General features: G+C 42.2%; 1 protein-coding gene across 7 annotated transcripts; it reads right to left on the bottom strand.

Annotated features, from left to right (window-relative positions):
- Window positions 1–2,068: 2,068 nt before the first annotated feature.
- Window positions 2,069–12,160, bottom strand: LOC132603251 (uncharacterized). 7 transcript variants are annotated; one of them, XR_009568038.1, is made up of 5 exons: window positions 10,644–12,160; window positions 9,613–9,702; window positions 4,305–8,968; window positions 3,362–3,427; window positions 2,070–2,420 (listed from the first exon to the last, which is right to left on the bottom strand). XR_009568038.1 is itself a non-coding variant. In XM_060316228.1 (4 exons), exon 4 carries the CDS (start codon window positions 8,964–8,966, stop codon window positions 6,768–6,770), a length of 2,199 nt encoding a protein of 732 aa, XP_060172211.1. In that variant the 5' UTR covers window positions 8,967–8,968; window positions 9,613–9,702; window positions 10,644–10,709; window positions 11,587–12,160; the 3' UTR covers window positions 2,428–6,767. The 7 variants fall into 7 exon arrangements, 3 of the variants coding, with proteins under 3 accessions (XP_060172211.1, XP_060172210.1, XP_060172212.1); XR_009568036.1 differs by having other exon boundaries at window positions 2,125–2,420; window positions 5,043–8,968; XR_009568035.1 differs by having other exon boundaries at window positions 2,069–2,420; window positions 3,362–8,968.
- Between the last annotated feature and the right edge of the window lie 265 nt (window positions 12,161–12,425).

The raw sequence follows: 12,425 nt of genomic DNA, 5'->3' as shown, positions 1-12,425 counted from the left end.
CAAATAAATTTCTGCAAAATTAACTCATAGGTCTTATATTAAATCTGAAGAATCAAAGTCATAAATTCTTTTTGCAGAGTTAGTGTGCCGAAGGCTTGTCTTAATGTTCAGATGCTTATTTCCCCTACTTTTTCTTTAGAATATTTCAATAGTGCCCAGTAGAATAATTGAGGTGTGTGCAAGATAGTCGAAACACCATTGTCGGGTAAAATGGTTCAAGGTGTTGCTATCATTCAAGACATGTCAAGATTCCTCACTAAATTTAGAATTGTTGCAGAGATTTTAATCATTGAGAATGCAAGGGTGTACAACTATGAGGAACTGTGTGATGCAACCGAAGATTTTTGCCCTGTAAACAAAGTAGGGAAAGGAGGATTTGATTCTGTCTACAAGGTATTCTATTCTCTACCAAATGATTTCCAGATTTTGCAATTCCATTTATTAAATTAATTAGCTAACGTTATATTCTATTTTAGGTGAGGCTAGAAGATGGAATTGGCTTCTATTAAGGTAGAAGTCCTTTGTTATTGTAATTTTTTCAATTTTCTTTGGTTTGTACCTGTGACATGGATACTAAAAGTTTGATTACTCGCAGGTGGTGCCAATAGTAGCCTCCAGTTTAGCTAGAAAACACGAATTAAAATATGCATTCATTCCTCCATGAAGTCCAGCCTTATATAGATAATTCATAAATGCACTAAAGCAAGTAACATCCGTCTCGACAGAGACCTGACCCCAAAGATTTCATATTTTGCTCTTGCTAAGCTTATTCCAGCAGATTTGACCTACGTTAACACTCGTGTGGCAGGAACTCTGTAGGTTTGCGTACTTTTATGTTGTTTATTTATTTTCTTGGGAAAATTCCCCTTGGATATTTCTAGGTTGGATTTATGAGTTAAATTGAGTAAGTCATTCAAAAACGATAAGTAATGTTCTAAGGTAAGAAATGACTGGAAATAAGTAATTTTATTGGTTGTATAGGGAAAATCCTGCATAAAAGATTTATTCACATCTCACAATCTCTTTTTTTTTCTTCATTGATGATTGAGCAGCAGTAGCTTGGTGATACTTGCACTAGAATTCAAGCCGTTCAGAAAAAGAATTCTTCCAAAAATACAAACTCCCGTGCAGGAGTGAATGAAGCATCAGTCTTCAAATAAGGTAGGTCCCAGATCTGGCAAGTTAAATCAAGTAATTTATTCTCACTGAACATCTTTAGTTGCAGATTCTTTTCGCTATCATTTTCCTGATGAATGTCCTTTGAATAAGAGTGGCACAAAGTGATACTTCATTAGGTATTCTTGCAGCCCTGCCATCTGGTAGGTCCTTTGATTTCGAGTTTGGTTTTCATATTGGCGATGGATTAAGGATTATTTGTTGTTGTGGTTACACTTACATCAGGTTTGGTGTTTGTCAAGAGTTTGGGTAGAGATTCGTATGTCATTATGATGATAAGTGGGAGATCTAGAGAACTTCCTGTTTAAGAAAATCTTACAGGAGAATATATTTAATATTGAAATGAGATGAAATGAATGGTGAAGACATGTAGGATTCATATAACCAACCCAAACTAGTTTCTGCATTGGAGCATAGTCTGTAGGTCCATGAATGTCGATCGTCTTAAAACTTTTAAGCTGACATGATTTAATCAAACTTCTTGGATTTGTGTCATACTGTTTTCATGCGTATCTCATGGTCTACCTTCCCCGGCGCCAATACAAGATGGATTGAATAGAACGTACAATTGTATCCTACCAGGGAAAAATAAAATTCTTCCATATTTGTTAGTTAAATTTATAATAAGTATAACATCTTGAATGAACTATTCCCATGCTGGATGTGTAATTTTTCAGAAAAAAAATCATTGATACTGAGAATCGTAATATGCTTCTGTCACGACCCAACCCCGTAGGCCGTGACTAGTGCCCGATCTGGGCACCCGAACCCATCTATTAAATATTATCTCAAATTCTATCAACTCATTCTAGTATATGGCGGAAGCCGACAAGGCTTTATTTCAAATTTAGGTAATTTCCAGAAAAATTTCGGCAGAGTTTCCTTTGTTTTACGGACTATCCAATATACCCTGCACGCAGAAAATACCAACGAAAGCCACACAGGGCTAACCAAGCAATATATAAACATATGCGGACCGGCCGCCTCGGCGTATAGGGTCGCCCAAACGACATGTACATACATTCATACAGAAAGACCCTAACCCACAAACATGTCCACAGACCTCTAAACAGACCGACAGAATTATATGACAGGACAGGGCCCCGCCGTACCCATGAACGAATATGTATAAATGCACTAACAAGTATATATACCAAAAATATAAGCTCCGGGATGAGAGGAGCACTCCGAATAGCAGAAGGGGGTGTCCTAAACATGTGGATCACCAAGCTGTGCGTCTGTACCTGCGGGCATGAAACGCAGCCCCCGGAGGAGGGGGTCAGTACGAAATATGTACTGAGTATGCAAAGCAGAAGGTACAGAAATAAGTCTTGAACAGTAATTGAATCAGAAGTACGGAAAATAATACATATCCCAAAAATATCAAAATGTTTATTTCCAAAGTATAAATTATGCATAGGGCACAGGAAAATATGGTCGCCCGCCTGTCGATGGCGCCATAACACAGCATAACACCAGAAAGTTTCAAATCTCCGAATCCCCGGCACACATCACAACACAGCATAACGCCAATCACAGCATAACGCCAAACATATGTGGAACCCGGCCCTCGAGCGAGGAGCTCGGTGAACCATAAACACAGCATAACTCCGGAGTATATCAAAGCGCGCACGATAACAGAACCGGCCCGGGAACCGGCGAAAGATATCATAGGGCACGAGCGGAGTAGTGAGGAATCATATGCATAAAATCATTATCATAAATCCAAAGATAAGTAAAATAGTCATATTTGAAATCGGAACAATAATTACAACGTTCTCTTCCCAAAGTTACCGAAAATACATAAAGGGCGTCGCGGGACCCACGGACGAGTATAGACCCGAACTGAGCCCGCCTATGAAAAACATACTCATTTTATATCATACGAACTCCTACGAAAATTTCAAAGCAATCCGAGCTTTTCTGAGGAAGTTATGGGCGTTTGAACTTTTGGAATCGCTAACGAACAAGCTTTGAAACCAAAAATCAACTTTCATGAAATCTTTACAAATTATAAACTCCGAGGATATAAGGATCAATGTTATGTCATATGCGCCCAAGAATACCAAGGAAACAAATACGAATCATAGACAAGCTCGGATTTGCGAGAATAGAGTTTCCTAGAGGCTCGTATCATGGCCTACTTTAACTAAGGCATGCCAAAAAGAAAGGTTACTTTACATACCTCAAACGCTCTCCAATATGATCCAACTCAAGCTAAGTCCAAACTAGGCTTCGGGCTCCCCAAGGTCTACAAATACGCCAACGAATACCAAACATTAGATAAGGGCATTTAGCCATTCATTCCAACTAATCATTAAATTCTACAGAAAATTCGGCAGCACTTCCCCTGTAACTAGGCCATCCCGAGAATTCAACTCGCTCAAAATCAACAACAACAACCACAATAACCAACCTAGCAGCATCGATAAACAATTCGAAAGGCAAAATAATAATAGTAGCTCTCTTTTACGCCATTCGACAACTTTCCAATTATTCAATTCTATGGCTTACATTCAAGTCACAATATCGTTCATACATTCGATTATCAACCCAAATCCATACTAACACATTTTTTTTTTATGTTGGCCGAAAACAGCCCCCTTAGCCGTGAGCAGCCCCTAAAACCGAAACAACCCTCTTTTCACGTTCCTCGATTTCAATTCATGTTTTGTATCACAATCCACAATATAACGATATCATTCTCATAAAATATACGAATTACATCAAACGTAAAATAATCCTTAAATCAGCCCCTACATTTCCAACATCATTTTTGAGTCATTAAATGCTCAATTCCAACTAAAATTCATAACGACGACAATTAAAATGCTAAGAGATATTAATTCATTCTTTGACACACATTGGGACCATATATACGGCTACACCCACATCTATAAATATACACATTTAGATTGTTCTAATCTATCTCTTCACCCTACAACAATCAACAAGCTACAAGGAACTAATTTATCAACTCAATCACACAACACAATCATACTTCACACGGCCAACACACCCATCACAAAACCCACTTCCAACATACAATATTTCATGATTTCCATCCATATTAACATGCTACCACATGAATAAAATGTTCACAACACAATAAACAAGATCAAACTTACCTTTCTTCTTCAACTCCACAAAGGGGTTAGGGTTTGCAATCTATTGAATGAAGGACTTGATCACTCCAACAATGCTTCCAAGTTACTTAGGGACCTTAAATTAGTGGGTTTGTACCAAGGAATAAATTTTGGAGAGGCTAAAAAAAATGATCTTGATTTTCCATGTGCTAGCCGAGAGCCATGGTTGGTTCTTCAACTTCTTGCTTTCTTTTTTTCTAAGTGTGGAAAAGAATAAAGATGACTTAGAGGTCATCCTTTAAGTGTCCATAAAATATTTATACAAGTCTTTGGCCCACACAATGTGTTGGACCAATTAAAATTGGCCACACAATGTGTGGGACCAACCCATTGCACACGGCCACATAGCTTTATTTTTTTGCAAGATTTTTAATTCCAATTTTATGAATTGTGGTCCCAATTTTCCCTAAGTGTTCAATGCCATCAATTTCATATATAACTTATGTCTCAAAAGAAAATCAACGGTCAAAAGTCCCGACTTCAAATCCCGAAATAATTTTGTCCTTAGCTTATCATAAATAAATCCGGATTATTCCACTGTACAAAAATACGGGTTCTAACATCCTCCCCCCCTTTAGAACATTCGTCCTCGAATGTCAGATTAACCTTACCGGTCATACGACAATTTGGGGGAGTTTCCTTACCAACTATCACAACAATACAATCATTAATCAACGATTCATTTATCAAACAACATAGTTAAATAGAGAATTGGATTACCTGTAGGCTCTGAAAATAAATGAGGATACTTCTTCTTCATATGCTCCTCAGCTTCCCAGGTCATTTCCTCCCGGTTATTGTTCCGCCACAGCACTTTAACAGAAGCCATATCTTTGTTCCGCAACCTTTTTACCTGGCGATCCAATATGGCTATAGGCTGCTCCTCATAAGATAGCTCCTCGGTGACCTGAATGTCCTCTACAGGAAAAACTCTGGAGGGGTCACCAACACATTTACGAAGCATAGAAACATGAAATACCGGGTGTACCGCTCCCAAATCAGCTGGCAAATCCAATTCGTAGGCCACCTTGCCTATTTTGCGAATAATCAGATAAGGCCCAATATATCTCGGACTGAGCTTTCCTTTCTTGCCAAATCGCATAACACCTTTCATCGGTGACACTTTCAGGAACACCCAATCGCCAATCTGAAACTCTAACGGTCAACGTCGCTTATCGGCATAAGATTTATGTCGGCTCTGGGCCGCTAATAGTCGCTCTCGGATCAGTTTCACCTTATCGACCGCCTGCTGGACTACATCTGGGCCAATTAATTGAGTATCACCCACGTCAAACCAACCGATCGGAGATCTGCATTTCCTGCCATACAAAGCCTCATATGGTGCCATCTGAATACTGGAGTGGTAGCTGTTATTATAAGCAAACTCAACAAGCGATAAATGGTCGTCCCAGCTAACCCTGAAATCAATAACACAGACACGCAACATATCTTCCAATGTCTGAATAGTGCGCTCGGCCTGTCCGTCGGACTGGGGATGGAAGGCTGTACTCAGGCTCACCTGGGTCCCCAATCCCTCCTGAAATGATATCCAGAACTTAGCTGAAAACTGGGCACCTCTATCGGAAATAACAGACACAGGAACTCCGTGCAGTCTCACATTCTCCTTAATATATAGCCTGGCATAATCTTCAGCTGAGTATGTAGTCCTAACTGGAAGAAAATGGGCTGATTTTGTCAGCCGATCAATGATAACCTAAATGGAGTCGTACCTCCGTGGAGTGCGAGGTAAACCTGTAATAAAGTCCATATTAATGATCTCCCACTTCCACGTCGGTATCTCCATCTCCTGCAATAGCCCACCGGGCTTCTGGTGCTCAATCTTAACCTGCTGGCAATTTGGACACTGAGCAACGAACTCTATTATATCTCTTTTCATACCGTCCCACCAATATAGGCATCTGAGATCATGGTACATCTTCGTCGACCCTAGGTGAACAGAATATCGGGCATAATGTGCCTCGCCCATAACCTGTCGCCGCAACCCTGCAACGTCAGGTACACACAATCTGCCTCTGTGAAGTGAAATCTCAAACAGAGTCTTCTCCTGTGCCAGAGCTGCATCTCTGTACTGTGCCAAAATAGGATCCTCAAATGGTCCGCATGCTCTGCTTCTGATCGAGAATAAACCAGAATATCATCGATAAATACAATCACAAACATATCCAAGAATGGTCTGAATACCCGATTCATCAGGTCCATAAATACTGCTGGGGCATTTGTCAGCCCAAAAGACATGACTCTGAATTCATAGTGCCCATATCGGGTCCTGAATGTTGTCTTGGGAATATCAGCCTCTCGTACCCGTACCTGATGATAGCCTGACCGCAGGTCTATCTTCGAGAAGTACCTGGCACCCTGCAGCTGATCAAACAAATCATCAATCCTGGGGAGGGGATATTTATTCTTGATGGTTACCTTATTCAACTACCGATAATCAATGCACATCCGCAGCGAGCCGTCTTTCTTCCTCACAAATAATACTGGAGCTCCCCAGGGTGACGCACTAGGCCGAATGAAACCCTTCTCCAATAAATCTCTCAGCTGCTCTTTTAATTCTTTTAATTCTGCAGGTGCCATTCTGTACGGAGGAATAGAGATAGGTTGAGTGTCTGGCAACAGATCAATAGCAAACTCTATCTCCCGTTCGGGGGGTAGACCCGGAAGCTCATCTGGGAATACATCTACAAATTCATTAACCACTGGGACTGACTGAAGAGTCGGTGCCTCTGCCTCTAAATCATGAACACGGACCAGATGATAAATATACCCCTTTCTGATCATTTTCTCAGCCTTGAGGTATGAAATAAACTTACCCCTCGGCGATACTGTATTACCTGCCCACTCTATAACTGGCTCCCCTGGGAATTGGAATCGGACTATCTTCTTTTGACAATCAACATTAGCATAGCAAGAAGCTAGCCAATCCATACCCATAATCACGTCAAACTCGATCATATCTAACTCTACCAAATCCGCCTTAGTGCAGCGGCCACAGATAATCACGGAACAATCTCTATAAATCTGACTGGCTATAACAGAATCCCCTACTGGTGTAGCTACCTCAAAAGGCTCTATCGGTTCGGATTCTATCCCAATTTTATCAGCAACGAGTGGAGATATAAATGACAATGTAGAACCAGGATCAATCAATGCATACACATCACGAGAGAAAACCAGTAATATACCTGTGACGACATTAGGCGAAGCCTCCTGGTCCTGTCTGCTGGCTAAGGCATAAATGCGGTTCGAAGGACCGCTAGAACCCGAAGCTCCGCCACGACCCCTGCCGCGGCTTGCTGGTGCTGGAGTACCTTGCCCCGCAGGGCGCATCGCCACCGAGGCTGAAGATGAACCACCGGCTGACCCGGTAGACTGAGCTGAACTGCCTGTACCACCTCTAGCCGGACAGTCTCTCATCTGATGGCCCTGACGGCCGCACACAAAGCATGCACCCGTAGCTCGGAAACACTCTCCCGGGTGCTGTCTCCCACAGTAGGAACACAAAGGTCTGGGTGGCCTCATCTGACTGCTGGAACCTCTGTTCAACTGTGAACCTGAAGCCCTGGAGCTCGGGCCTGCCCCTGAATATCCGACACCCTCAGATCTCCTGCCGGTAAACTGTGGGGGTGTACCCCGGCCTGACGGAGGAGGATGTCTGCCTGACTGCTGCTGCTGAGGCTGTCCGCCTCGAGAATTTCCAGAATAAACTGCGAATCTGGCCCTCTTGGGCGGCCTCCTGTCCCGATCTCTGCTAGAATAATCAGCTCTATGTCGGTCCTCCATACCCAGGGCATAAGCCTGTAGTCGGGCAATATCCATGTCTGTCTGCAATGCCACCGCCATACAGCCATCAATCAAATAGCGGTCTAACCCCATCACGTATCTGTGCATCCGATCGGCCATATCTGCTACTATGGCAGGTGCATACCGGGCCAAAGAATCAAACTCCATATTATACTCACGGACGCTCCGACCCCTCTGCTGCAGATGCAAAAATCGGTCAACCCGCGCCCGCCGTAACTCTGGGGGCAAAAAGTGGTGAGTGAAAGCAGTCACGAACTCGTCCCAAGTAGCTGGGGTAGCACCCTCACCCCTGGATAGCTCCCAGGACTCATACCAGTGAGCAGCAACATCCCGTAGTCTATGCGAAGCCAACTCAACAGACTCAGTCTCTGAAGCCCTGACCAAATCTAGTGAGCGCCGCATCCCCCGAATAAAGTCATGGGGGTCCTCGTCGGGCTTAGACCCGTAAAACTCTGGAGGGCCACATAATAGAAACTCTCGAACCCTCAGGCTGTCACGCCTATCGTCATCATCATCATCTCTCCGCCCGCGTCTGCGAGCCTGTCCCGCTACCACAGTGGTCAATAACTGCACAGCCTCTCTCAGTGTCCTGTCCTCCGCCCCTTGCTGAGGAGCTGGAGGCGCGGGAGCTGAAGCCCCTGGAGCTAATGGTGAAGCTGCTCCAGACTCCTCTGACGATGAAGACGTAGCAGAGTCGGCTGGCCGGGACGTAATATCACGCATCATCTGAGCAAGGGTCCGAGTACCCTTCTGAGCCCGGCTGGTCTCTCCTACTACGCCCTTTTTCTTCTGGGCGGCCGTCGCCTTTTTCGGAGGCATCACTGAAAGAAAAACAACAACAGATCAAAACAGAATCATCCTAATAGCACAGTTCTATCGCACGATCTAAGATCAGAAGAAAAGACAACATCCTAAATGTCCTGCAGCCTCCTGTTTATAGATGTGGTGCACCACACACCGATAAACAAGACTCTACTAGACACGATCTGTGGACACTCCGAGGACAAACCGCTCTGATACCACTTCTGTCACGACCCAACCCCGTAGGCCGTGACTAGTGCCCGATCTGGGCACCCGAACCCATCTATTAAATATTATCTCAAATTCTATCAACTCATTCTAGTATATGGCGGAAGCCGACAAGGCTTTATTTCAAATTTAGGTAATTTCCAGAAAAATTTCGGCAGAGTTTCCTTTGTTTTACGGACTATCCAATATACCCTGCACGCAGAAAATACCAACGAAAGCCACACAGGGCTAACCAAGCAATATATAAACATATGCGGACCGGCCGCCTCGGCGTATAGGGTCGCCCAAACGACATGTACATACATTCATACAGAAAGACCCTAACCCACAAACATGTCCACAGACCTCTAAACAGACCGACAGAATTATATGACAGGACAGGGCCCCGCCGTACCCATGAACGAATATGTATAAATGCACTAACAAGTATATATACCAAAAATATAAGCTCCGGGATGAGAGGAGCACTCCGAATAGCAGAAGGGGGTGTCCTAAACAGGTGGATCACCAAGCTGTGCGTCTGTACCTGCGGGCATGAAACGCAGCCCCCGGAGGAGGGGGTCAGTACGAAATATGTACTGAGTATGCAAAGCAGAAGGTACAGAAATAAGTCTTGAACAGTAATTGAATCAGAAGTACGGAAAATAATACATATCCCAAAAATATCAAAATGTTTATTTCCAAAGTATAAATTATGCATAGGGCACAGGAAAATATGGTCGCCCGCCTGTCGATGGCGCCATAACACAGCATAACACCAGAAAGTTTCAAATCTCCGAATCCCCGGCACACATCACAACACAGCATAACGCCAATCACAGCATAACGCCAAACATATGTGGAACCCGGCCCTCGAGCGAGGAGCTCGGTGAACCATAAACACAGCATAACTCCGGAGTATATCAAAGCGCGCACGATAACAGAACCGGCCCGGGAACCGGCGAAAGATATCATAGGGCACGAGCGGAGTAGTGAGGAATCATATGCATAAAATCATTATCATAAATCCAAAGATAAGTAAAATAGTCATATTTGAAATCGGAACAATAATTACAACGTTCTCTTCCCAAAGTTACCGAAAATACATAAAGGGCGTCGCGGGACCCACGGACGAGTATAGACCCGAACTGAGCCCGCCTATGAAAAACATACTCATTTTATATCATACGAACTCCTACGAAAATTTCAAAGCAATCCGAGCTTTTCTGAGGAAGTTATGGGCGTTTGAACTTTTGGAATCGCTAACGAACAAGCTTTGAAACCAAAAATCAACTTTCATGAAATCTTTACAAATTATAAACTCCGAGGATATAAGGATCAATGTTATGTCATATGCGCCCAAGAATACCAAGGAAACAAATACGAATCATAGACAAGCTCGGATTTGCGAGAATAGAGTTTCCTAGAGGCTCGTATCATGGCCTACTTTAACTAAGGCATGCCAAAAAGAAAGGTTACTTTACATACCTCAAACGCTCTCCAATATGATCCAACTCAAGCTAAGTCCAAACTAGGCTTCGGGCTCCCCAAGGTCTACAAATACGCCAACGAATACCAAACATTAGATAAGGGCATTTAGCCATTCATTCCAACTAATCATTAAATTCTACAGAAAATTCGGCAGCACTTCCCCTGTAACTAGGCCATCCCGAGAATTCAACTCGCTCAAAATCAACAACAACAACCACAATAACCAACCTAGCAGCATCGATAAACAATTCGAAAGGCAAAATAATAATAGTAGCTCTCTTTTACGCCATTCGACAACTTTCCAATTATTCAATTCTATGGCTTACATTCAAGTCACGATATCGTTCATACATTCGATTATCAACCCAAATCCATACTAACACATTTTTTTTTTATGTTGGCCGAAAACAGCCCCCTTAGCCGTGAGCAGCCCCTAAAACCGAAACAACCCTCTTTTCACGTTCCTCGATTTCAATTCATGTTTTGTATCACAATCCACAATATAACGATATCATTCTCATAAAATATACGAATTACATCAAACGTAAAATAATCCTTAAATCAGCCCCTACATTTCCAACATCATTTTTGAGTCATTAAATGCTCAATTCCAACTAAAATTCATAACGACGACAATTAAAATGCTAAGAGATATTAATTCATTCTTTGACACACATTGGGACCATATATACGGCTACACCCACATCTATAAATATACACATTTAGATTGTTCTAATCTATCTCTTCACCCTACAACAATCAACAAGCTACAAGGAACTAATTTATCAACTCAATCACACAACACAATCATACTTCACACGGCCAACACACCCATCACAAAACCCACTTCCAACATACAATATTTCATGATTTCCATCCATATTAACATGCTACCACATGAATAAAATGTTCACAACACAATAAACAAGATCAAACTTACCTTTCTTCTTCAACTCCACAAAGGGGTTAGGGTTTGCAATCTATTGAATGAAGGACTTGATCACTCCAACAATGCTTCCAAGTTACTTAGGGACCTTAAATTAGTGGGTTTGTACCAAGGAATAAATTTTGGAGAGGCTAAAAAAAATGATCTTGATTTTCCATGTGCTAGCCGAGAGCCATGGTTGGTTCTTCAACTTCTTGCTTTCTTTTTTTCTAAGTGTGGAAAAGAATAAAGATGACTTAGAGGTCATCCTTTAAGTGTCCATAAAATATTTATACAAGTCTTTGGCCCACACAATGTGTTGGACCAATTAAAATTGGCCACACAATGTGTGGGACCAACCCATTGCACACGGCCACATAGCTTTATTTTTTTGCAAGATTTTTAATTCCAATTTTATGAATTGTGGTCCCAATTTTCCCTAAGTGTTCAATGCCATCAATTTCATATATAACTTATGTCTCAAAAGAAAATCAACGGTCAAAAGTCCCGACTTCAAATCCCGAAATAATTTTGTCCTTAGCTTATCATAAATAAATCCGGATTATTCCACTGTACAAAAATACGGGTTCTAACAGCTTCTTTTCATTTTTGACATGTGCTAAAAGTCATTATACAAATCAGTTCATTTAAAATTGCCCTCCTTTTTCTTCTTGTGTTGCAAAGGATATTACCCAACTGGTGGTATATATTATGGGGATTTCTAGGATGAAATCCACATTGTATAGTTATTTTTCCGCAGGATGGAAGCAACCATATAATGACTACAGATGATCCACAGAAGCATCACAATCAGGAAAATCACAAATTGGTTTTTGGACAAGCCCCCGGGTCTC

The sequence above is a fragment of the Lycium barbarum genome, chromosome 7 (assembly GCF_019175385.1).
Source record: "Lycium barbarum isolate Lr01 chromosome 7, ASM1917538v2, whole genome shotgun sequence".
In the NCBI taxonomy this organism is placed as follows: domain Eukaryota; kingdom Viridiplantae; phylum Streptophyta; class Magnoliopsida; order Solanales; family Solanaceae; genus Lycium; species Lycium barbarum.
This window is presented reverse-complemented; position numbering and strand designations above follow the sequence as displayed.